At 38.8% G+C, this 26,331-nt stretch overlaps 1 protein-coding gene and 1 pseudogene across 20 annotated transcripts in view; one reads left to right on the top strand and one right to left on the bottom strand.

Annotated features, from left to right (window-relative positions):
* Window positions 1-26,331, top strand: part of SPATA6L (spermatogenesis associated 6 like) — a 157,493-nt gene that overhangs the window by 12,736 nt on the left and 118,426 nt on the right. For 12 of the 20 annotated variants that reach the window (XR_008504542.2, XR_008504543.2, XR_008504544.2 and 9 more), the window contains 2 exons: window positions 7,277-7,318; window positions 18,336-18,460. Coding sequence is in view for 6 of the 20 variants with exons in the window: in XM_054500951.2 (XP_054356926.1) it covers window positions 7,277-7,318; window positions 18,336-18,460 (167 nt within the window). In the remaining 14 variants the exon portion in view is untranslated. Of the gene's footprint in view, window positions 1-983; window positions 1,055-1,143; window positions 1,229-7,276; window positions 7,319-18,335; window positions 18,461-26,331 lie in introns of all 20 variants that reach the window. The other 8 variants (XR_008504538.2, XR_008504539.2, XR_008504537.2 and 5 more) reach the window with 1 other exon arrangement.
* LOC129043849 (small ribosomal subunit protein eS6-like) lies at window positions 19,969-20,741 on the bottom strand (annotated as a pseudogene).

Raw genomic sequence — 26,331 nt, forward strand, 5'->3', positions numbered from 1 at the left:
TATAGGCGCACAGCACCATGCCTAGCTATTTTTTGTTTTTGTTTTTGTTTTGTAGAGACAGGATGTCACTATGTTGCCCAGCTGGTCTTGAACTCCTGGTCTTAAGTGATCCTCTCTCCTGGGCTTCCCAAAGTGTTGGGGTTACAGACACGAGCCGCTGTGCCTGGCCTGTAAATGTTCTTTATATATTCTAGATACAAGACCTTTGTTAGATATATGATTTGCAAATATTTTCTCCCATTCTAGAATTGTCTTTCACTTTCTTGATGGTATTTTTTGAAATGCAAAAGTTTTTAATTTTGATGAATTTAAGTTTATCTATTTTTCCTTTGTTGCTTGTGCTTTTGGTGTCATATCTAAGAAACCATTGCCTAACTCAAGGTCATGAAGACTTACACCCATGTTTTCTTCTAACAGTTTTATAGTTTTGGCTCTTAAATCTAGATGATTTATACTGTGTTGGTTTTTGTAGACAGTGTGATGTTGGGGACCAACTTCATTCTTTTGCATATGGATATCCATTTGTTTTAGCACCATTTGTTAAAAGACCATTCTTTCCTTCATTGAATTGTCTTGGTACCCTTGTTGAAATTCAGCTTACAGTAATGTGAGGATTTACTTTTAGGGTCTCAGTTCTATTCTGTTGATTCATATGTCTATTGTTATGCCAACACACAATCCTGATTACCATAGCTTTGTAATAAATTTCAAAACCAGGAAGTGTAAATCTTCCAGCTTAGTTTTTCTTTTTCAAGACTGCTATTTTGGTTCACTTGAGTTTCCATAAGAATTTTTCAATCAGCTTGTCAACGTCTGCAAAGAAGCCAGCTAGGGTATTGGTAGGGATTCCATTAACTGTAGATCAATTTGGGGAGTATTGTCACCTTAACAATATTTTTGAAACATGAATGTGGGATGGTGTTTCCATTCATTTAGGTTATTTTAAATTTCTTTTTCCTTTTTTTTTTTTTCCTTTGAGACAGAATTTCACTCTTGTTGCCTAGGCTGGAGTGCAATGGTGCGATCTCTGCTTACTGCAACCTCTGCCTCCCAGGTTCGAGTGATTCTCCTGCCTCAGCCTCCCAAGTAGCTGGGATTACAGGCATGCACCATCACGCCCGGCTAATTTTGTATTTTTAGTAGAAACGGGATTTCTCCATGTTGGTCAGACTGGTCTCGAACTCAGGTGATCCGCCCACCTCGGCCTCCCAAAATGCTGAGATTACAGGTATGAGCCACCGTGCCCAGCCTTTAAATTTATTTTCAATGATGTTTTGTAATTTTCAGTTTACAAGTGTTGCATTTTTTGGTTAAATTTATTCCAAGGTACTCTGAAGCTGTTGTAAGTGGAATTTTTAAAAATTTCATTCTCAGGTTTGTTCAAGTTTATAGAAATCCAATTGATTTTGTTTTTGTTTTTGTTTTTGTTTGAGACAGAGTTTCATTCTTGTTGCCTAGGTTGGAGTGCAATGGCATGATCTCGGCTCACCGCAATCTCTGCCTCCCTGGTTCAAGCGATTCTCCTGCCTCAGCCTCCCTAGTAGCTGGCATTACAGGCATGCACCACCACACCCAGCTAATTTTTTGTATTTTTAGTAGAGACGGGGTTTCTCCATGTTTGTCAGGCTGATCTTGAACTCCCGACCTCAGGCGATCCTCCTGCCTTGGCCTCCCAAAGTGCTGGGATTACAGGTGTGAGCCACCACGCCTGGCCCACAATTTATTTTTATATACTGATATTTTATCCTGAAAACATACTGAACTTGTTTATTAGTTTTAGTAGTTTTTTGTTGATTCTTTAGGATTTTCTATATGCTAAATTATGTCATCTGCAAGTAGAAACAGCTTTACCTCTTCTTTTATAGTTTGTACGCATTTTATTTCATTTTCATGTCTAATTTCCCTGGCTAGAATCTCCAGTACAGTATTGACTAGAAGCAGTGAAAGTGAGGATCCTTATCTATTTCCTGATAGTAGGGAAAAAGCCTTCAGTTTTTCATCATTAGTTGTAATATTAAAATATGGTTTTTCATAAGTGCTCTATATCAGGTTGAGGAAGCTCCTCTTTATTCCTAGTTTATTGAGTTTTTATCATGAAGGAATGTTGAATTTTATCACATGCCTTTTCTACATCTATTGAGATGATCATGTGATTTTTATCCTTTATTTCATTGATATGTGATTTTTAGATATTAAACCAACCTTATAGTATATAAGCCTTTCTATATGTTGCTGGATTTGGTTTGCTAGTATTATGTTGAGGATTTTGGGATTTACAATCATAAGAGATATTGGTCTGTAGTTTTGTTTTCTTGTTATGTCTTCATCTGGTTTTGGTAATGCTAACTTCATGGAATCTGTTGGGGTATGTTCTGTCCTCTTCTGTTTTTTTGGAAGAGGTTGTGAATAATTGGTGTTAATTCTTAAGGTAGTATTTACCAGTGAAGCCATCTGGACCTGGGCTTGTCTTTGGGTTGTTTTTTGATTACTAATTTAATCTCTCTACACATTATAAGTCTCTTCAGATTTTCTGTTTCTTCTTGAGTCAGTTTTATTAGTTTGTGTCTTTTTAGGAGTTTTTCTAGTTCATTTATCTAATTCGTTGGCATAAAGTTGTTCATAGTATTCCCTTAAAAATATTTTTATGGGAGACCCTATCCATACAACAACAACAACAAAAATTAGTGGGGTGTGGTGGCATGTGCCTGTGGTATTTGCTTCTCAGGAGGCTGAGGTGAGAGGATTGCTTGAGTCAGGGAGGTTGAGGCTGCAGTGAGCTGTGATCGTACCATTCTACCCCAGCTTGGGTGACAGAGCAGGACTCTGTCTCAAAAAAAAAAATTATTTCTATGCTGGGCACGGTGGCTCTGCCTGTAATCCCAGCATTTTGGGAGGCCAAGGCGGGCAGATCACTTGAGCTCAGGAGTTCAAGACCAGCCTGGCCAATATGGTGAAACCCTGTCTCTGTCAAAAATACACACACACACACACACACGCACACACACACACACACATTAGCTGGATTTGGTGGTGCTTGCCTGTAATCCTAGCTACTTGGGAGGGTGAAGTGGAAGAATTGCTCGAGCCTTGGTGGCATAGGTGGCAGTGAGCTGAGATTGTGCCATTGCACTCTAGCCTGGGTGACAGAGCAAGACTCCGTCTCAAAAACAAACAAACAAAAAATTATTTCTGTAAAATCAGTGGTGATGTCTCTTCTTTCATTTCTGATTTTAGTAATTTGAGTCTTTTCTCTTTTTTCTTGGTTAGTGTAGCTAAAGGTTTGTCAGTTTTATTGATCATTTTAAACAACCAACTTTTAGGTGTATTGATTTTCTGTGTTGCTTTTCTGTTTTCTATTTCATTACTTTCTGCTTAATCTTTATTATTTTCTTTTCTCTGTTTGCTTTAGGTTTAGTATGCCCTTTTGTTTTCCCAGTGTCTTAAGGGTGAAAAGTTTGTGGATGGTGTGACTTTTATTTACATTTTTAAGCTTTATGAAATTTTCAACTGAGATGTTACTCAGTTGAAAGAATTAAGACAAAGGTCACAGATAATAGCAGAATATAGAGAAAGGACCAGACATAAGTACCAAGTGAGCTGAGGCCATCCTGGGTAGAAGTCAGAATGGGAGCAGGCTAGGTCTCAGGCTGACATACCAGGTAGATTAAAGAGTTTGAAATTAGGCAAAGAGTGAGTCAGTACCTACAGAGGTAGCATAGGTTAGGGTAGTCACTGAGCAAGTATGTGTCTCATGAAGCCATCAAGGCAATTGGGTATAAAAAATGATGCCTTTGGCATTTGACCTTTTGAAAAGTAGATTCAATACCCAAGTTGATTTCCTGCATTTATATTTCTACCTGAATCTTAAAAAGCAGGAAGGTGAAACATCTCTCTGAGATGGGTCACATCTGTAAGAACATTGATTCTCTCAAGCCTCTTTAAATTCAGAAAAAAAATTCAGCATTTCAAATGATCCTGCAAGAATTGGGACATTTTCATTTCATTTCCCAATATTAACCCTGGGAGGTGGAATGAAGCATAAAAGGACGTAAGAACAGTTCTCTAGGTCACTCGTTAATGATTTCCTTTGTGCTTGATATTTAAAGCAAGTATGAATTACGTGATGCCATTCCAGAAGGCAATTAAAAGGTGTAGTTATTTTATCAAGCATCCTAATTAACTTGCTCTGTGGAAGAATAGGATTTTTCAATGAAGTATCTTGCAGATAAGAGGACAGGCCCTGAGAACAGACTACTTGGGTTCAAATACAGCCGTGTCACTGTTAGCCAGTGTGACCTTGTCCACATTACTATAGTTTCCTCTTTGAGATTTAGTTTCTTCATTCATAAAAATGAGGATAGCCATTGCATTGGACTCATAGAGTTATGATGAGAATTAATTGACTATATAGAATTTAGAGCCTGACCATAATCAAAAAATAGTAGATGTTGGTGTAGATGCAGTGAACAAGTAACACTTCTACACTGCTGATTGGAATGTAAACCAGTACAACTACTATGGAAAACAGTGTAGAGATTCCTTAAAGAACTAAAAGTAGAACTACCATTTGATCCAGCAATCCCACTACTAGTGTATCTGTCTACCCAGAGGAAAAGAGGTCATTTTATGAAAAAAATACTTACACACGCATGTTTATGCAGCACAATTTGCAATTGCAAAAATGTGGAACCAACCCAAATGCCCATCAATCAACGAGTGGATATAGAAACTGTGATATGTGTGTGTATGTGTGTGTATTTATATATTCCATTATATATATGATAGAATACTACTCAACCATTAAAAGGAATGAATTAATGGCATTAACAATGACCTGGATGAAATTGGAGACTATTATTCTAAGTGAAGTAACTCAGGAATGGAAAATCAAACATCGTATGTTCTCACTCATAAGTGGGAGCTAAGCTATGAGGATGCAAAAGCAGAAGAATGACACAATGGACTTTGGGTACTCAGGGGGAAAGGGTGGGAAGGGAGTGAGGGATAAAAGACTACAAATAGGGTGCAGTGTCTACTGCTCGGGTGATGGGTGCACCAAAATCTCACAAATCACCACTAAATAACTTATTTATTTATTTATTTATTTATTTATTTTTCGAGACAAGAGTCTCACTGTGTTGCCCAGGCTGGAGTGCAGTGGCGCGATCTTGGCTCACTGCAAGCTCTGCCTCCTGGGTTCACGCCATTCTCCTGCCTCAGTCTCCCAAGTAGCTGGGACTACAGGCGCCCGCCACCATGCCCGGCTAATTTTTTGTATTTTTAGTAGAGACAGGGTTTTACCGAGTTAGACCAGGATGGTCTCGATCTCCTGACCTTGTGATTCGCCTGCCTCGGCCTCCCAAAGTGCTGGGATTACAGGTGTGAGCCACGGTGCCCAGCCAAGAACTTATATAATCAAACACCACCTATTCCCCAATAACCTGTGGAAATAAAAAAAATTAAAAAAAAAAATGTAGAGGCTGAATCAAACTAAGTGCTTAAATTACTATTGGGGTGATGGTTGGCAAATATATACTCCCTCCTCTCATTTTGAAAGCCTAAAGTTTCAGGCTGTCTTGGCTTTTAAGTTTCTTGGCATTAAAGTTTTGTCCTATAAATTCAAAATTTTTTCGTAAATCTACAAAGTTGGAATTTTACTTTTGTTGTCTGTTTAAAATGTTTTCACGGCTGGGCACAGTGGCTTGCACCTGTAATCCCAACACTTTGGGAGGCTGAGGTGGGCAAATCACCTGAGGTCAAGAGTTTGAGACCAGCCTGGCCAACATGGTGAAACCCCATCTCTACTAAAAATACAAAAAGTAGCTGGGCATTGTGGTATGCGCCTGTAGTCCCAGCTACTCGGGAGGCTGAGGCAGGAGAATCGCTTGAATCTGCAAGGTAGAGGTTGCAGTGACCCAAGATCGCCCCACTGCCTTCCACCCTGGGTGACAAGGTGAGACCCTGGTTCAAAAAAAAAAAAAAATAAAAACTAAAATGTTTTCACTTGTTATGTTATTTTGTGAGAATTATCTTTATTGATTTTTTAATTGTTATAATTGCACCAACCTAATATATCATTTAAGTTATCTTAAAGATCTGAATTTTATTCTTGTCCTTATTTTAATTTTATTCTTGTCATTACATAGGCTTGCTATTTCTAAATATATTTTGAACTCAAGAAAAGTTTAAAAAGTTTTATATATATATATATTTTTTGTTTGTTTGTTTGTTTTGTTTTAAGATGGAGTCTCACTCCATTGTCAAGGCTGGAGTGCAGTGGCACAATCTTGGCTCACTGCAGCCTTCACCTCCCAGGTTCAAGCAATTGTCCTGCCTCAGCCTCCTGAGTAGCTAGGATTACAGGCATCTGCCACCACGCCTGGCTAATTTTTATATTTTTAGTAGACACGGGGTTTCACTATGTTGGCCAGGCTGGTCTCGAACTCCAGACCTCAGGTGATCCGCCCACCTCGACCTCCCAAAGTGCTGGGATTACAGGCACGAGCCACCGTGCCTGGCCTTAAAAAGTTATATTTTATGTATAATTTGTATAGTCATATTGCACAATGTTGTAAGCAAGATAAACTTTTGTATGTTAATGGATAACAAGTGGATTTTGAATATTTAAGATGAAAATTGCATTGTTATTTTAGAGCTCTATGTATGTATACACATTTATTTATTGTATACACTTTTAGGAGACAAATATTGCATACTTTTCAGGAGGTGAAATGCTATTTTTTTTAACTTTTAGGTTTAAGGGTACATGCACAGGTTTGTTATATAGGTGTCATGGGGATTTGTTGTACAGATTGTCACCCAGGTATTAAGTCTAGTATCCAATAGTTATTTTTTCTGATCCTCTCTCTTCTCCCACCCTTCAACCTCAAGTAGGCCCCAGTGTGTATTGGTCCCCTCTGTGTGTCCTTGAGTTCTCATCATTTAACTCCCACTTTTAAGTGAGAACAGGCTGCATTTGGTTTTCTCTTTCTGCGTTAGTTTGATAATGGCCTCTAGATCCTTCAAAAGACATGAACCCTTGTTCTTTTTTATGGCTAGTGAAATGCTATTTTTATAATTCTGTTACTCTCATTCCACTCTCTTGATTGGTTAATTCTAGAAATACCTGATTTGATGTTGGTTTGGCAGTTATTTTTAATTATTATTTTTATTATTATTACTATTAAATGGGTTTTATGACAGTTTAAAACTTAATAATTATTGAAAGACTGTGGCAATTTTTGGAAGTATTAAAATCTCATTTTTTCCTTTTTAGGCTTCCTAACCAGGTTTGAATTAATACAGCTAGTTCCTCCAGGTAATGTGCCAGTAAATACATTTCTAAATTAGCTTAATATAATTTTAAAATAAATTTGGCCTGACAAAATGGGGACTGTACTTAAGAGTTGTGTTTGAAAATAACATATAACTTTATATATCTATAAGTTTATATAACACATGCCTTTTTTCTGCCAATCTATTAAATTTTGTCTATTTTCAGAATAATAACTTTATGATGTTTCATGGCAGGGAGCATAACTTAAACAGACTCCTTGTCTTTCCATTTTTTAATAACTTTATCTAATTATTAAATATTTTTTTCAGTCCTGGCTTAGCTGATTTCAAGTTTTGGCCTTTGGCTGTGTTCTAATTTGTGGGGTGTGTGTGTGTGTGTGTGTGTGTGTGTGTGTAAAACCCTAAGACATTTTCATTGTTAGATGCTAGAACAAGGTTGGTAAACTATAGTCCCCAGCCAAATCCAGCCTATAGGCCATTGTTGTATGGCCCATGAACTAGAAATGGTTTCCACGTTTTTTATTGTGATTTAAATCATATATAATTCATCATTTTCAAATGTACAATTCAGTTGGTTTTAGTATGTTCATAAGATTGGACAGCCATCACCACTAATTCCAGAACATTTTTGTTACCCCAAAAAGAAATTCTGTATTTATTAGCAATCATTTCCCATTCCTTCCTCCTCCAGGCCCTGGCCACCACTAATTCTGTCTCTGTTGATTTTCTCATTCTAGACATTTCATATAAATAGAAGCCTACAATATGTGGCCTTTTATATCTAGTTTCTTTCACTTAGCCTAGTGTTTTCAGGGTTCAGCCATGTTGTAGCATGTATCAGATTTTAATTCCTTTTTGTGCCTGAATAATATTCTTCTATATGGATTGGGTAATGAGGGCTCTACCATTATGAATGGGTTGATCTATTCATGGATTAATGTATTGATGGGTTATCATGGGAGTCAGACTGTTGGCTTTATAAGAGGAGGAAGAGAGACCTGAGCTAGCATGCTCAGCACCCTCACTATGTGATTCCCTGTGTCACCTGGCTACTCAGCAGAGTCCCCACCAGCAAGAAGGCCCTCACCAGACACAGCCCCTCAACCGTGGACTTCTCAGCCTCTATAACTGTAAGAAATAAATAGCTTTTAAAAAATAAATTACCCAGTTTCAGGTATTCTGTTATAAGCAACAGAAAATAGACTAAGACATTTCTACTTTTTGGATGTTATAAATAATGCTGTTTTGAATATTAATGTACAAATTGTCTTCTGTGTATATACCTAGGAATGGGGTATATGGTAACTGTTTAACTTTGTGAGGAACTGCCAAACTATTTTTGGTTTTTACATTTTTAAATGGTTGGAAATAATTTTTGAAATGAATATTTAGTGATGTGAAAATTATATGAAATTCAAATTTCATTATTCATAAATACAGGTCGTTTTGGAACATAGCCATACTCATTTGTTTAAGTAGTGTTTATAGCCACTTTTGCAGAGCAATGACAGAGGTGAGTAGTTTTGAACAGATGGCCTACAAAGCCTAAAACATTTAGCAGTCTGACCCTTTATAGAAAAAGTCTGTGACCCCTGTGCTAGAATCATGAGATTCTAGGAGGAAGCTGTTCTGTGGTACTTTTGCTTTGCAGTGTGTCTTGAGTGACATAAACCTGAGCTGGTGAAAGAGGTTAGGACCTGCCACCCAGTGGCACCAATTCTCATAAATAGTCTTTCAGTATAGCTATCTGGTGATTTTAGGGTTGTTGGCATAGAAGTGTGTGTGTGTGTGTGTGTGTGTGTGTGAGAGAGAGAGAGAGAACACTGAAAACTCAGAAAATTCTCCTCTGATCTTTGCTATTACACATTTCTGCTTTTTTTCTTTCTCAAAATGAAAATAGCTTCATAATTTTTACTTGTAAAAAGCATTCCCAAATCACGTAATCCTGAGAGAATCTTTATTTATATTTTGATGAACGTATTTCTTGATATTTCTCTATAGAGAGAAGAACACATAGATATGGAATTTTTACATAGCATACATTTTTTTTCTGTTATTAACTTTCCCCGTTGTATGTCACCATTATATTGTTGTTTAAATTTTTTAAATTTAATTTTATTTTTTATATATATTTTTTGAGACAAGATCTCACTCTGTCACTCAGACTGAATGCAGTGGTATGACCTCCTGGGCTTGAGCAGTTCTCCTGCCTCAGCCTCCCAGTAGCTGGAACTACAGGCATGCACCATGCCCAGCTAAATTTTTTTTTTGCAGAGATGGCGTCTCACTATGTTGCCTAGGCTGGTCTCAAACTCCTGGATGCAAGTGATTCTCCCACCTTGGCCACCCAAAGTGCTGGGATTATAGGCGTGAGCCACCATGCCTTGCCTATGTTGTCATTTCTAAATGCATAAATCTACATCTTTTTTTTTTCAAATTGATTTTTTTATGTTTGAGACAGAATCTAGCTCTGTTGCCCAGGCTGGAGTGCAGTGATGCAACCTCAGCTCACTGTAACATCCACCTCCTGTGTTCAAGTGATTCTCCTGCCTCAGCCTCCTGAATAGCTGGAATTATGGGCGCCTGCCAGCGCATCCAGCTAATTTTTGTGTATTTTTTGTAGAGTCAGGATTTCACCATATTGGCCAGGCTGGTGTCGAACTCCTGACCTCAGGTGATCTGCCTGCCTCGGCCTCTCAGAGTGCTGGGTTTACAGATGTGAGCCACTGCCCCCGGCCTACAACATTATTTTGATAGCTCCAAAGAATTTTATTAATTTATGTATGTGTTTTTTATAGGTCTATAAACAGTATTTCCATAGTATTTTGGGTTTTACTTTTCTTACTTTACGTTATTACCTATAGTTTACTTGTCATTTTCAATAGCTATGTATTTTTCCATAGTGGTGGTGTTATCCATAAATTAATATTGTTGAGCATTTAGATTTTCTTTTATTTCACATTTTTATAAAACTATTTCTCTCTTGGTATATTTACAAATAATAGAATTACTAGATTGATCCATGCCTTTTAAACTGGGGTAAACTGAACCCCTATAAGGTTCCAATACTTCTCCTGCATCCAGGAGTGCATGGCATGCCCCTTCCCCATATGCTAGTTAATGCTGGATACTGTCAATTGGATTTGTTGTGTTTGCAAAGTGTGTCATGGCTCACGCTTATAATCCCAGCACTTTGGGAGGCCGAGGCGGGCGGATCATGAGGTCAGGAGTTTGCGACCAGCCTGGCCAACATAGTGAAACCCTGTTTCTACTAAAAACACAAAAATTAGCTGGGCATGGTGTCAGGTGCCTGTAATCTGAGCTACTTGGGAGGCTGAGACAGGAGAACTGCTTGAACCAGGGAGGCAGAGGTTGCAATGAGCTAAAATTGCACCACTGCACTCCAGCCTGGGCCACAGAGCCAGACTCCATCTAAATAAATAAATAGATAAAAATATATTTTATCCTATTTTATGATCTATCTCCTTTTTAGATAAGACTGTGACAACCTTAAATTTAAAACTTCTTAAAAATTTTCATTTTCAACATTATGATTTATTTTCTTTCTTTCCTTCCATATAAAGTGACTGTCACTGTCCTTTGATTACTTATGGAGTGATGTCTGGATATAAATGTTGATTTTGGTATAAATTCTTATTTTTAACAAAGTTTTAAATCAGTTATGCTTAAAACAGTTATACTTTCCCTGTTTTGTTGTGTTATTTTGATGTTTTATGGTGTGTGCTTTTCTTTTTCTTAAGAGAGCATGGGAGAAGGAAGATGAGACTAGCAAATGTCTCAACTAAAGCAGAGGGGAATGAGGAGGCTTTTAATAGGGATCATAGTCCTGCCTGCTGTGGATATCACTGGAGCAGGTCAAGGGCCCAAGTGAAGTGCAGTGAACCCAGGAGTCTGTAGTTCTTTCTTCTGCTTCTTGGTTCTTTGGCAAAGGCTGCCGCTGGAGACAGACAAGAACCCCACTTTGTGAATTTAAGAATAGGTGCTTTTGGAGATGTCATTACCTTCATAGTAGACGGAACTGAGCGGGCACCTCCTGCCTGCTTTTCAGAAATTCTCACTGAATGTTTTTCAGCCTAAAAGTGACAGGCTGAAATCAGGGCATTGAGTTTTTTTCCATAAGTTTTTTATTCTTATTTGACCCAATTTTATGTTCAAACATATATCTCTGCTGGCAATTATATTTTAGTATGCTGAGAAAGTAGAAGCATGCCCACTTTGGTCTTGTTTAATTTTACATGGATTTTTAAAAAGTTACTCAATACCTAAGTAATCTCACTATAAAAAATTTAACTAACACGCAAGTATGTAAAATAAAATGTCAAAAGCCCATTCAGCAATCCCTGACAGATAATTACCATTAACAATTTGATATGGGCCAGGTACGGTGGCTTGCGCCTGTAATCCCAGCACTTTGAGAGGCAAAGGTGGGCAGATTGCTTGAGCACAGGAGTTCAGGTACAGCCTGGGAAACATGGTGAAACCTCATCTCTACTGAAAATAAAAAAATTAGCTATGTGTGCTGGTGCGTGCCTGTAGTCCCAGCTACTTGGGAGGCTAAGGAGGTCACTTGAGCCAAGGAGGTTGAGGCTGCAGTGAGCTGTGATCTTGCCACTGCACTCCAGCTAGGGCAACAGAGTGAGACCCTGTCTCAACAAAACAAAACAGAACAAAACAATTTGATGTGTATCTTTTTAAACCTTCTAAAATGCATTTAGTATATTCAGCCAACCCTAAAATACACACACATGCACGCGCATACCCTATATATAGTTGGACCTTCTGATTGTCAAGTTCCACATCCACGAATTTGGCTAACCATGACTCGAAAATGTAGTTAGGCCTGTGATGGTTGTGTCTGTACTGAACATGTACAGAGTTTTTCTTGTCATTAGTCCCTTAACAATACAGCATAACAACTATTATATAACATTTACATTATATTAGATATTATAAGTAATCTAGAGATGATCTGAAGTATACAGGAGGATGTGCATAGGTTATATGCAAATATTACACCATTTTATTTCTTATTTTTAATTTTTTATTATTATGCTCTTTTTTACCTTCAACCAACTCACCCCAACTACACCATTTTATATCAGGGACTTGAGCATTCATGGATATTTTCGTATCTGCAAGGGTTCCTGAAACCAACCTCCTGTGGATACTTAGGGATGACTATATATTAAATACAGTATATATAAACATGAATATATTTAGTATTTAGCATATATAGTTGTGTATGTATATATTTTATGGTTGGTTGAATATACTAAATGTTGGTTTTCTGGTCTCTTGAAAGACATATGACAGTCCAAGATATATTACATTTTAAAAAGTCAATTGCAGAATATGTATTTTCAACATATATACACACACACACCTATATATATGTTCACTATATATATTCTGCAACTTGCTTGTTAAAACTTACTATGTCTTGGAGTGCTATATGTTTTTCATGTGACCAGAAGCCCATCTGTGAGAAGGTTGCAAGAACAGTTGTTTGAAAAGAATGATTGCAGAATATTCTAGCTGAGTGCATAAATACTGGTTATAACTCAAAAATTAATAAGATGCACAATGGGAGCTGTGTTATACTTTTTTTTTTAATTTACAATCTCTCAATTTCAGATTGTAATTTTAGTGGAATTAAATTTGAATTGCTCAAAATAACAATTGATTTTACTTAGCTTCGGATGTACTACAGATTGATCCATTAATTTGTTCAACATATATTTTTACAGGCATACTTTGCACACGATCTACACTGTGCCAGTCTTCCTAGTGTGAAGCTGGTGGCACCAGATATGTAGCAGTGGCAGTGAGCCCTCATGATCTGCTGATCTTGATACTAGCTAATTTTTTTTTGTTGTTTAAAGTTCCCTGCGGACTGCACTGTGGGGTCACATGGGCCACATTTGGGTTCTCAGGGACCAATTTCTCTATTGGCTGAATTGTTACCTTTTTATTTAGCTGTATTTATTGCTTGATATTTTTTCTCATTGCTTTCAAACACACTTATACTCAAAAGACATGATCATTAAGTTAATAGTACAAGTAAATTAATAATACAAGTAATAATATCCAGATGTGCATATGGCTTTACTGCTAAATAATGAAGAAGTCTAGTGATCTTTGCTGCCAAGAAATAAAGACCCTTCCTGTTCTTCAGTTTACAAAGGTGGGAAAAAGGGAATGGACACAGGGGGGCAGCGTGATCCTATTCCACAGTGAGCTTGATGCTTTCTTTTTATTAACCTCTGAGATAAATACCTTCACTTTGGGTAAGTCAGGTATATTCAGTCCAACTGTAAAAGCCTATTCTAGTGGGCACCCATTCACTTAACAGAGCTTAATTTTATACTTTTATAACAATGCTTTTGCAGCAGTATTTTATACTTTCTTAGCAATGCTTTTATACTTTTATAGGCATTAGCAAGGAAAGAACTTTTGCCTCAGATTATTTGGTTTTGAATTCCTACTTTGCCATGTGGTATCACTAGCCATGTGGCATCATGACAGGTCAAACTCTCAGAGCCTCAGTTTCCTTATCTGTAAAGAGGGAATCAAATGTGATCCTGTATCTGGAAGCGCGCTGTCAATTCTGACATGCTCTAAAAATGTTGGGTATTCCTCCAGCCAATGTTGTTATTAAAATTGTTATTTCTCTTAAAGTCTCATTTGTTTCCTTTTTGGGGGAGAAGTTCGTTGATGCCACTGATGATGTCACTGTCTGTGTAATTAGCTCTTAAGAAGAACACTGAGTTCTTTCAGATACTTCCCTTGACCTATAAGACTTGTTCAGCCTGTGAATATGTTATTATTTCTAACCTAGGCTCTTGCTGTACCATCCTCTTAGTGTGCTGACATTTTCACACTGGGTGGCAGTTTGGATTTCTAGAAAATGACCGCACCAGAGAGACTGTCTTGAGAAGCTTCATAGCCTTCTATTTATTTGTCTAACCCTGTTTCAGTCTATTTTTATTCCTGTGATTCTAAAGATAGGGTATGAGCTCGCTTTCAATTTTCCAGTCTCTTATGTTTATCTAAATTCTTGATAAACACAGGAATAATAATGTAGCAGCTATCATTTAGATGCAGGGACAAGAACTAGCCAAAAGCATATGAAAGGAAAGAGGAAAAAGGAAAGGCCTCCTGTGTAGAACAGCATATCATGCATCTAGGTGTTTGTTCCCGGTAGGAACATAATGATGTTTACAGAAACCAAAGCAGTTCTGGAGCCGCTGCTGGGCTGGTGTCAGGGAGTAATCGTGGTAATGATAGGCAATGTCAGGTGCCATGCTGTGCATTCTACATGGCTTTGTCATTTGTCTTCACAGTAGTCTTAAAGGGCAGGTACAATGACAGTTTTTACATTTTCTTGAAGAGGGGACTGAGGTTAAGTAGTTTACATGATTTTCCCAAGATCACATAGTTGGTAAGTGGTGGAGCAGGGATTTGAACCCAACCCTGCCTGACCCTAGAACTTGAATTTGTGGTGCGCGTCTGTAATCCCAGTTACTCGGAAGGCTGAGGCAGGAGAATCGCTTGAACCCGGGAAGCAGAGGTTGCAGTTAGCCGAGACTACGCCATTGCACTCCAGCCTGGGTGACAGGGCGAGACTCCATCTCAAAAAAAAAAAAAAGAAAAGAAAGAGTTCTTAACCCTATAGGCTTCAGGAGAAAGTTGTGTTTTGATGCTAGTGATAGCTGGGGAAATTGGCACATCACTTTCCATTTGCAGGTTGTACTTCAGAGTTTCTGGATGGAGGCAGAGTCTGTTTTTGGCCAACAAGGGTGGGAAGATTATGCCCATCACAGGGAGCATTGTAAGAGGAGCATGGATGAAGAAGGCCAGGATGAGACTAGTAAATGAAGCAGATAATTGATGTTAGAATTACACCCATTGGCTGAGCACTGTGGCTCACACCTGTAATCCTAGCAGTTTGGGAGGCCGAGGCAGGCGGATCACCTGAGGTCAGGAGTTTGAGACCAGCCTGGCCAACACGGTAAAACCCCGTCTTTACTAAAAGTACAAAAATTAGCCAGGCATGATGGCGGGGTGCCTGTAATCCCAGCTGATTGGGAGGCTGAGGCAAGGAAATCGCTTGAACCCAGGAGGCGGAGGTTGCAGTGAGCCAAAACTGTGCCACTGCTCTCCAGCTTGGGCAATAAGAGCGAGACTCCATCTCAAAAAAAAAAAAAAAAGAATTACACCCATCTTCCCTCCTATCTTCCTAGCCTCTCTATCTCTTTATTCCTAGTAAGTTACTCTTATGGAACTTAATTTTTAATTATACATTTATTTGTATAATTGTTTAATACTCTTGGACTGTAAGCTCCTGGAGGGCATTGATTATATTTATCTTCTTCACCAGTATAAATCCAGTGTCTATAAGTCTTACTACATAGGAGGTTCTCAATGAATGAAGTGTTTTTTGAATGTATGAATGAAAATAAATTATTGAAAAATGAATGAAGGGTAAGAGTTGGAAAAGCTTTTAGAGAACATTTAGTCTCCCTCCTCCTTTTTTTTAATAGTGTGGAAACTGAGTCTCAAAGAGGGTAGCTAATGCTTATTGAGTGGCTAACGTAAGCTGGCACTTAAGCAAGTTATCTTACTTTAGTCCTCATGTTCATTCTTTTAAGAAGCATTTATCAGGTACCCATTATGTCCCAAGCGTTGTTCTACAGGTTTGGGGGCAGCATCCAGGATGCTGCACTTCACCACTCGTCTCTGAACGTCATTGAAGTTCAATTTTAAAATGTCTATCTTTAGTGATATTTCAAGGGGCTGGTTGAAGATGCTGACAGTGAGGCCCCTTTTCAGGTGTGATTGTCTTGGCTGGGCCCTGTATTGATTGAACTGCTCTAAGTTCACACCTTTCTAGGGACAGCCCTGCCAGCAGTAGAATAATGTACAGAAAAGACAAAGTTACTGTTTTCATGGAGCCTTGATGGAAGCAGATCACGAATAAATACATGAACAAAAATATCAATTAGTGGTAAATCTTATGTCGAAAGTAAAATAGGGTGATGTGATGGGGAGTGTCTGGGAAGCAGTGCTCTTTTGGGTTGGGTTGCCACCTTCTGATAAGATGACATTTAAACCAAGCCTGTTATTCAATAGGAAGGAGCCAGCCATGCAGACCCAGAGAGGGAACCTTAGAGGGAGGAGAACAATAAGGCAAAACTGTTATGTGGAGTCGAGCTTGGCATGTTTGAGGGACAGCAAGAGGGTAAGGGATGACAGGGAACGATGATCAAGGGGGAGAATGGCAATAAATGAATTAGGAGAGATTATTAGAAGCCTGATTATATAGAGTCTTGAAGTCTAGGGTAAGGTGCTTAGATTTTATTCTAATGCGATGGGAAGGCCATTGGAAGGTTTTAAGCAGGAGAAAGGCACAGTCTGATGTATTTAAAACGTTGCAGTGTGTGGACAATGGATTTGAGTGCAGGAGAATGGAGGCAGGGAGATCAACTACGGCCATGGCAGTAATGCAGGAGAACATGCATGGTGGAAGTACATTGCTGAGGAGGGAACATCAATCCATTGTGGCTGGAGTGTGGCTGGGAGCGCACGAGTGGGAAGAAATGCTATTTATGATGAAAAATATAGAATAATTTCTTTTTGCACTTTGATTCTTTCCTCGGTAGAACTGAAACATGAATATTAAATGGAGTTAGTAGAAGGAAGAATTTAATACATCATATTATTTGATGTAAGGTCAATTATGTTCTACAGTTGATGTACTGAAAACAAAGCAACCCTCGTCAGAATTCTTCTCATAAGTAAACTGGCAGCCACTAAATAGCAAAACTGCCTCATTGGCTACAGTTACTTTTTTGATGGTCCTCTGTGCGGGGACCACTCTCAGTCCAGATCACTTGTGTGGCACCTGCTGTGTGGTCAAGGATGATTCAGATGGTAGCTTTCTGTCCTTCGGCTCAGTAATTGTTCATCCCATTAGACCCAAGATCTTTTGGTAATGAGTATTTTGTAGTATCCCTTTTATGATACTGAAAATATCTGTAGTTAATATAATCAACTTATACAAGTCACTGTAAAAAATTAATATAATATTCTGGCTGTAATATAAAGGAAAAATGGAAGTGGTTTATAATAAAATGTATATGTTAATATGTAAGTGTCAAGCATAATGAAGCATTTAGATGGGACATGATTTTCAAAATATCAAACAGGTCTGGTAAAAGATCCAAACAAAACAAAATACAGTTGTTCCTTGATTTACACAGTACTTGGAAAAATTCAGTGTATTTCCAAATTATGCAAAAAAAAAAGCTTTGTGTTTACATGTAACATAGTTACATAATTATTTTCAGTTACATAGTTAGTTAAGTTCTAGGCTCAGACAATTATAAAATAGTTTTTAGCCTGCAGGAATGTTTGCAGGATATTAGAAAGTCATTGGGGATGGGGGAGATTGTGTGATGTGCATGAGTGTCTTGAGCACTGCAGGACTCCCTCACACCTCTGGTTCCTGCCCCTGAAATATTTCCACAAATGTCCAAAATGTCCCTGGGGTTGGTACTCCTGCTGAGAACCATAGCTGTAGCTGTCATCTGGGCCCTTGGCATCCATGCATCACAGAACACATTGAACCCCAGTCTAAACTGTAAAGTTGTGTGAACAATGCTATGTCCACCTTGTTCCTGTTCTATCCTCAGTGCCTGGCTTAAGGTTTATCATTAGTAAAAATTTGTTGCAGGAAAAATTGGATGGATAGATGGAAAGATAGTTCTTCCTATTTGTTCTGTTTTGTAGAACATCTCTTTAGTCTTTTTTTCTCTGTTATGACTTTGGAAGCCTTTAAAAAATTATCCACGAGATAAAAAGTAGTAGAAATTAGTCTCCTCTTGAATAACACGTGCTAGGATCAATATGTCTATTTTTACCTGAGTGCCATCTCTGCCATCATCGCTTGAACTTTTATTTTGTTAAGCCTGGAGGTGTAAATACAGATATTTATGCTTTTTCTCTTTTCCTTCTAGTGTGGGATGAGTTGGCCTACTATGAAGAAAACACAAGAGATTTTCTTTTTCCAGAGCCCAAGCTGACACCTTCACACCCTAGGAGGTGTAGGGAGGTGCTCATGAAGACAGCTCTGGGTTTTCCAGTAAGTGATTCATGCTCATCTGGGCTTCTATTAGGAGAGAAATTCTTGGGACCTGAATGTTTTATTCCTGACAGGGTTTGATCTTTATCTTTGTTAGTACCCCTGCTGTTCTGTTTAGTAGCTCTGTTTAGATGCCCAACTCAAGGTACCAAATTATACTGATTTCCAGTATTGATCTGAGAGGTGGAAGTTTTATCTAATCAGGCTAAAATCATTGCCATATTTACATTGTCACATAGTTATAAAAGCCTCCTTTTGTTGCAGATTAACAGAAAGATTTGTTTGTTTAGTTATAGCTATTATGACTAAATAGAGTAGCAACAGTAGTTATGTTATCTTTATTTTGCGCTTTCAATTTTTTACATAAGATATTTTTCTCCCAACAATTCTCAAGTTAGCCAAGGCAGATATGGTCTCCATTTAACAGAGAGGAAACTGACAGAGGCTCGCAAATTGATATAACTGAAGGTTCTTGAAGGATATAGCAGATATTCCGTTGATAATTTAATTCTTTGGGGGGCATTATCTGAACCCAAATTCGGGATACTCATTTTGGTGTTGTCTTTGACGATTTCTATTCCCACAGCAACCCTGATGATTTTCTTGACTTTTACGTCACTTGAATGATCTCCATTTAAAAGGCCACACCTTTGAGAATTATAAAAAATATTTTGATACTCAGCTTTTCTCGTATTGCCCCATGAATTGCAATTACTATAATTTGTTATTGTTTCTACTTTGTTGAGAGTACTGTGCAGAATATATTTAATATAACAGTCAGGACCTCTGTTTCTATGAAGCTTATCATGACAGAGCTTCTAATACTTCAAACAGCAAACGTTCATTAAAGGTTGTCCTAATCAGAATTCCTAATGACTATAACCCCAAGCCCTTCATTATCTTTGAGAGTTTGATGAATTTCACTGAAACTATCTTTGTTTCTCCAAGATCTTCATGTATCATTTAAATCCATGGTACATGTGAGAAGCTTGCCTTTAATTATTTTATTTTGAGTTATAGGGATATTACTCTTCAGAAGCCAAAAGGGATTAAAAACTGATGAGAATCAGATAGGGGATACTCTGTTATATTAACTTTGGTTTGCCTAGTTCTCTGTTAAATAAAAGGCATCTACAAACACTGAGCTGGTATCCAGCCAAGTATCAAGATAAAAAGAAACAAACTTTCTTATATTTTCTTAAGTGTTATCTCTGTTTAACTTTATGGTCATAAATAGGAAAAATAACCTAAAAGAGGTTGTATTTATAGTTATTTATAAATGCAGTTAGTCATTAGAGAAAGGGTTTTTTAAATGTATGGAAACACCTGCATGCATTAGAGGTAAAGTATTCTTACAATTAAGTTAATCAAATTATATTTTAAACAATTTGTGAATAGATAGAGGGACTCAATTTCTCTCAACCATTCTGTAAAGCAAAATAAAACCAATTGCCATAGCAATGGTTTTTGGAGGGTGGGATCTGATCTTATTTGTTACTCAAAAAAATTTATTTTTGACTGGACTCAGAAGTAGAAGCTCGCAGAGAGGGCCGCCTGCACTGTTGGCGATCTATTCCTGGCATTTTTCTTTGGTCTCCTTCATTCTTTTGGCCAAAAGTTTAGCATAGTCTGCAGCCTCTCTCTTATTTCCCTTAGTAGTCTGTTTCTTCAGAGTAATATGCCAGAGTTTGTGTTACGGGACATGTGGAGTAATGAGACACTGAATCTTGGGTGCTTTGGTTCTAGGTTTCTTACCTACTTTGTTTAAGGGCTTTATTACAATATATTGGCAGATATCATCTTTTTTAGAGTGATTGAAAAGTGCAGATTCTGCTAGGTCTTTTGGGCCCCAGGCGACAAGGCACCATAGTGTCAGTCAGTCCGGGAATATCCTTCTCTCCTTTTTTAATGATAACCAAGTTGAGAATGGTCAGATTGGTGACCACATTGTGACCCTGAACAGATTTTCACTTTCTTTCTCTGATTCTTCTTGGTCTATAACAGGAATGCCCCTTCTCAGTAGCAGGTAGACATGGCCATGGGTCAAGACACTCTGCTTTATGGGGAAAACTTGTTTGTCTTTCCCACCGCTGATTTGGACCACATAACCCTCCCAGAGCATCTTAGTAGTAACTTCTGTGGCCATATGCTTCTCATAAAAAGTATGAAGTTTGCTTTCATCATCTACTTCAATGAATTTCTGGCAGCCAGTGGCTGGAAAGGAAATATTCAGCTTCATCTCTTTTTTTGTTCGTTTGTTTTTGTTTTGATGTCTAACCAAGTAACTGTTAATGTATTTATTTGTATACAATAAAAGCATCATGAAAATTCTGTGTTGGGGATCACATCCATGTTGCTTTCACAAGTAAATAAGTATTATTCTGAACTGGAGAATATTAGTTATGTCCTGATTAATGCAATACATACTTCGTTTGGCAGGTATTTCCTCTGCTTTAATAGACAATTTCAGAAAGACATGTTAAGAGGGGAGAATCACACAATACTAAGGATCTGAGGGCCATAAACATCACATATGTTGAGTTTGCTTTTAGTTTTGTTTCCAGCAGCTCTTAACCAATGTCCCTGGCTGTAATCTAGGTGCTAGACACATTGCAAATCCTCAAAAGTGTTTAAGATGAAAGAGTAACACACTTAATTATTATTATTATTTTTTGAGATGAGTCTTGCTCTGTTGCCCAGGCTGGAGTGCAATGGAGCGATCTCAGCTCACTGCAAACTCCGCCTCCCAGATTCAAGCGATTATCCTGCCTCAGCTTCCTAAGTAGCTGGGATTACAGGCACTCACCACCATGCCTGGCTGATTTTTGTATTTTTAGTAGAGACGAGGTTTCCTCATGTTGGCCAGGCTGGTCTTGAACTCCTGACCTCAGATGATTCTCCTGCCTCGGCCTCCCAAAGTGCTGGGATTACAGGCGTGAGCCACCGTGCCCGGCCTTCAGCTTCATCTTGAAGCAGCTGATTGCCTTCGAGATACCACAAAAAAGAGCCATCACTTTGATAATAGCTGATGTTTCAGCCTGGCCAGCACAGTGAAACCTCATCTCTACTAAAAATACAAAAATTAGTTGAGCATGGTGGCGTACACCTGTAATCCCAGCTACTGAGATGCTGAGGCAGGAGGCAGAGGTCACAGTGAGCCAAGATCATGCCACTGCACTCCAGCCTGGGCAACATAGTGAGACTGCATCTCAAAAAAAAAAAAAAAAACATAGCTGATGTTCACTGTGTGCTCGCTGTATACCAGGCACTGTGTTGAGCTCATTACATGGATTATCCTGTTCAGTCCTCCTTCACCTTGTGAGGTGACAGCTATTCTTTCCCCACTTTAATGGAGAGGGAAGCTGGTGTAAAGAGTTTCAGAAATGCACTCAGGGTCACAGAACTGGTGAGTGGTGGAGCAGGGATCCTCATGCTGGCCTGACTGGCTTCAGAGCCTGCACTCTTACTCACTGAATGATGCTAATTTTCTCATATTTATTTCAGCCCACTATCTGATTTCTTTTCATTAATATTGTAGGAAGTAAGAATGAATTACATATACGTGAGACAAATCATTCACATTATTTTCTCCTAATTTATCAATTTATTAATAATTAGATTTATTTCCTCCACTAGCATGTGGCTTTTCTTTGTATTTCTGTATTTTGCTGTTTTATTTCACTTGATAATTAACAGTATTTTTTATTTCCTGGTGAGGTCAAGAATTTTTTTATTTTTGCAATATTATCTAGTCTCATCTATTAGATAATAGATAACATTACTGTCTCATCTATCAGATAATAGATAATATTACTGTCTCATCTATTAGATAATAGATAATAAAAGATAATAATGCTGTCTTCCTTTGAGGCAATGAGAAGATTGCACAATTATCTATTATCATGTTAGATTAAGACTGACTTTGTAGGGGAGGAGCCAGGATGGCCGAATAGGAATAGCTCTGATCTACAGCTCCCAGCATGAGTGACGCAGAAGACGGGTGATTTCTGCATTTCCATCTGAGGTACTGGGTTCATCTCAATAGGGAGTGCCAGACAGTGGGCGCAGGACAGTGGGTGCAACGCACCCTGCGCGAGCTGAAGCAGGGCGAGGCATTGCCTCACTCGGGAAGCTCAAGGGGTCAAGGAGTTCCCTTTCCTAATCAAAGAAAGGGGTGACAGACGGCACCTGGAAAATCAGGTCACTCCCACCTGAATACTGCGCTTTTCCGATGGGCTTAAAAAACGGCGCACCAGGAGATTATATCCCGCACCTGGCTCGGAGGGTCCTACGCCCGCGGAGTCTTGCTGATTGCTAGCACAGCAATCTGAGATCAAACTGCAAGGTGGCAGCGAGGCTGGGGGAGGGGTGCCCACCATTGCCCAGGCTTGCTTAGGTAAACAAAGCAGCCGGAAATCTCAAACTGGGTGGAGCCCACCACAGCTCAAGGAGGCCTGCCTGCCTCTGTAGGCTTCACCTCTGGGGGCAGGGCACAGACAAACAGACAAAAAGACAGCAGTAACCTCTGCAGACTTAAATGTCCCTGTCTGACAGCTTTGAAGAGAGCAGTGGTTCTCCCAGCACGCAGCTGGAGATCTGAGAACGGGCAGACTGCCTCCTCAAGTGGGTCCCTGACCCCTGACCCCCGAGCAGCCTAACTGGGAGGCACCCCCCAGTAGGGGCAGACTGACACCTCACACGGCCGGATACTCCTCTGAGACAAAACTTCCAGAGGAACGATCAGACAGCAGCGTTCGCGATTCATGAAAATCCACTGTTCTGCAGACACCGCTGCTGATACCCACGCAAACAGGGTCTGGAGTGGACCTCTAGCAAACTCCATCAGAACTGCAGCTGAGGGTCCTGTCTGTTAGAAGGAAAACTCACAAACAGAAAGGACATCCACACCAAAAACCCATCTGTACATCACCATCATCAAAGACCAAAAGTAGATAAAACCACAAAGATGGGGAAAAAACAGAGCAGTAAAACCGGAAACTCTAAAAAGCAGAGCGCCTCTCCTCTTCCAAAGGAATGCAGTTCCTCACCAACAACGGAACAAAGCTGGACGGAGAATGACTTTGACAAATTGAGAGAAGGCTTCAGATGATCAAACTACTCCGAGCTACAGGAGGAAATTCAAACCAAAGGCAAAGAAGTTGAAAACTTTGAAAAAAATTTAGACGAATGTATAACTAGAATAACCAATACAGAGAAGTGCTTAAAGGAGCTGATGGAGCTGCAAGCCAAGGCTCGAGAACTACGTGAAGAATGCAGAAGCCTCAGGAGCCGATGCAATCAACTAGAAGAAAGGGTATCAGTGATGAAAGATGAAATGAATGGAATGAAGTGAGAAGGGAAATTTAGAGAAAAAAGAATAAAAAGAAACAAACAAAGCCTCCAAGAAATATGGGACTATGTGAAAAGACCAAATCTATATCGGACTGGTGTACCTGAAAGTGACAGGGAGAATGGAACCAAGTTGGAAAACACTCTGCAGGATCTTATCCAAGAGAACTTCCCCAATCTAGCAAGGCAAGCCAACTTTCAGATTCAGGAAATACAGAGAACACCACAAAGATACTCCTCGAGAAGAGCAACTCCAAGACACATAGTTGTCAGATTCACCAAAGTTGAAATGAAGGAAAAAATGTTAAGGGCAGCCAGAGAGAAAGGTCAGGTTACCCACAAAGGGAAGCCCATCAGACTAACAGCGGATCTCTCGGCAGAAACTCTACAAGCCAGAAGAGGTGGGGGCCAATATTCGACATTCTTAAAGAAAAGAATTTTCAACCCAGAATTTCATATCCAGACAAACTAAGCTTCATAAGTGAAGGAGAAATAAAATACTTTACAGACAAGCAAATGCTGAGAGATTTTGTCACCACCAGGCCTGCCCTAAAAGAGCTCCTGAAGGAAGCACTAAACATGGAAAGGAACAACCGGTACCAGCTGCTGCAAAATCATGCCAAAATGTAAAGACCATTGAGACTAGGAAGAAACTGCATCAACTAACGAGCAAAATAACCAGCTAACATCATAATGACAGGATCAAATTCACACATAACAATAGTAACTTTAAATGTAAATGGACTAAATGCTCCAATTAAAAGGCACAGACTGGCAAATTGGATAAAGTGTCAAGACCCATCAGTGTGCTGTATTCAGGAAACCCATCTCACGTGCAGAGACACACATAGGCTCAAAATAAAAGGATGGAGGAAGATCTACCAAGCAAATGGAACACAAAAAAAGGCAGGGGTTGCAATCCTAGTCTCTGATAAAAGAGACTTTAAACCAACAAAGATCAAAAGAGACAAAGAAGGCCACTACATAATGGTAAAGGGATCAATTCAACAAGAAGAGCTAACTATCCTAAATATATATGCACCCAATACAGGAGCACCCAGATTCATAAAGCAAGTCCTGAGTGACCTAGAAAGAGACTTAGACTCCCACACAATAATAATGGGAGACTTTAACACCCCACTGTCAACATTAGACAGATCAACAAGACAGAAAGTTAACAAGGATACCCAGGAATTGAACTCAGCTCTGCACCAAGCAGACCTAATAGACATCTACAGAACTCTCCACCCCAAATCAACAGAATATACATTTTTTTCAACACCACACCACACCTATTCCAAAATCGACCACATAGTTGGAAGTAAAGCTCTCCTCAGCAAATGTAAAAGAACAGAAATTATAACAAACTGTCTCTCAGACCACAGTGCAATCAAACTAGAACTCAGGATTAAGAAACTCACTCAAAACAGCTCAACTACATGGAAACTGAACAACCTGCTCCTGAATGACTACCGGGTACATAATGAAATGAAGGCAGAAATAAATATGTTCTTTGAAACCAATGAGAACAAAGACACAACATACCATAATCTGTTGGACACATTCAAAGCAGTGTGTAGAGGGAAATTTATAGCACTAAATACCCACAAGAGAAAGCAGGAAAGACCCAAAATTGACACCCTAACATCACAACTAAAAGAACTAGAAAAGCAAGAGCAAACACATTCAAAAGCTAGCAGAAGGCAAGAAATTACTAAAATCAGAGCAGAACTGAAGGAAATAGAGATACAAAAAACACTTCAAAAAATTAATGAAATCAGGAGCTGGTTTTTTGAAAGGATCGACAAAATTGATAGACTGCTAGCAAGACTAATAAAGAAAAAAGAGAGAAGAATCAAATAGACGCAATAAAAAATGATAAAGGGGATATCACCACCGATCCCACAGAAATACAAACTACCATCAGAGAATACTACAAACACCTCTACGCAAATAAACTAGAAAATCTAGAAGAAATGGATAAATTCCTCGACACATACACTCTCCCAAGACTAAACCAGGAAGAAGTTGAATCTCTGAATAGACGAATAACAGGATCTGAAATTGTGGCAATAATCAATAGCTTACCAACCAAAAAGAGTCCAGGACCAGATGGATTCACAGCCGAATTCTACCAGAGGTACAAGGAGGAGCTGGTACCATTCCTTCTGAAACTATTCCAATCAATAGAAAAAGAGGGAATCCTCCCTAACTCATTTTATGAGGCCAGCATCATCCTGATACCAAAGCCGGGCAGAGACACAACCAAAAAAGAGAATTTTAGACCAATATCCTTGATGAACATTGATGCAAAAATCCTCAATAAAATACTGGCAAACCGAATCCAGCAGCACATCAAAAACTTATCCACCATGATCAAGTGGGCTTCATCCCTGGGATGCAAGGCTGGTTCAATATACGCAAATCAATAAATGTAATCCGTAACATAAACAGAACCAAAGACAAAAACCACGTGATTATCTCTATAGATGCAGAAAAGACCTTTGACAAAATTCAACAAC

This window comes from Pongo pygmaeus, chromosome 13, assembly GCF_028885625.2.
Source record: "Pongo pygmaeus isolate AG05252 chromosome 13, NHGRI_mPonPyg2-v2.0_pri, whole genome shotgun sequence".
Taxonomy (NCBI): Eukaryota; Metazoa; Chordata; class Mammalia; order Primates; family Hominidae; genus Pongo; species Pongo pygmaeus.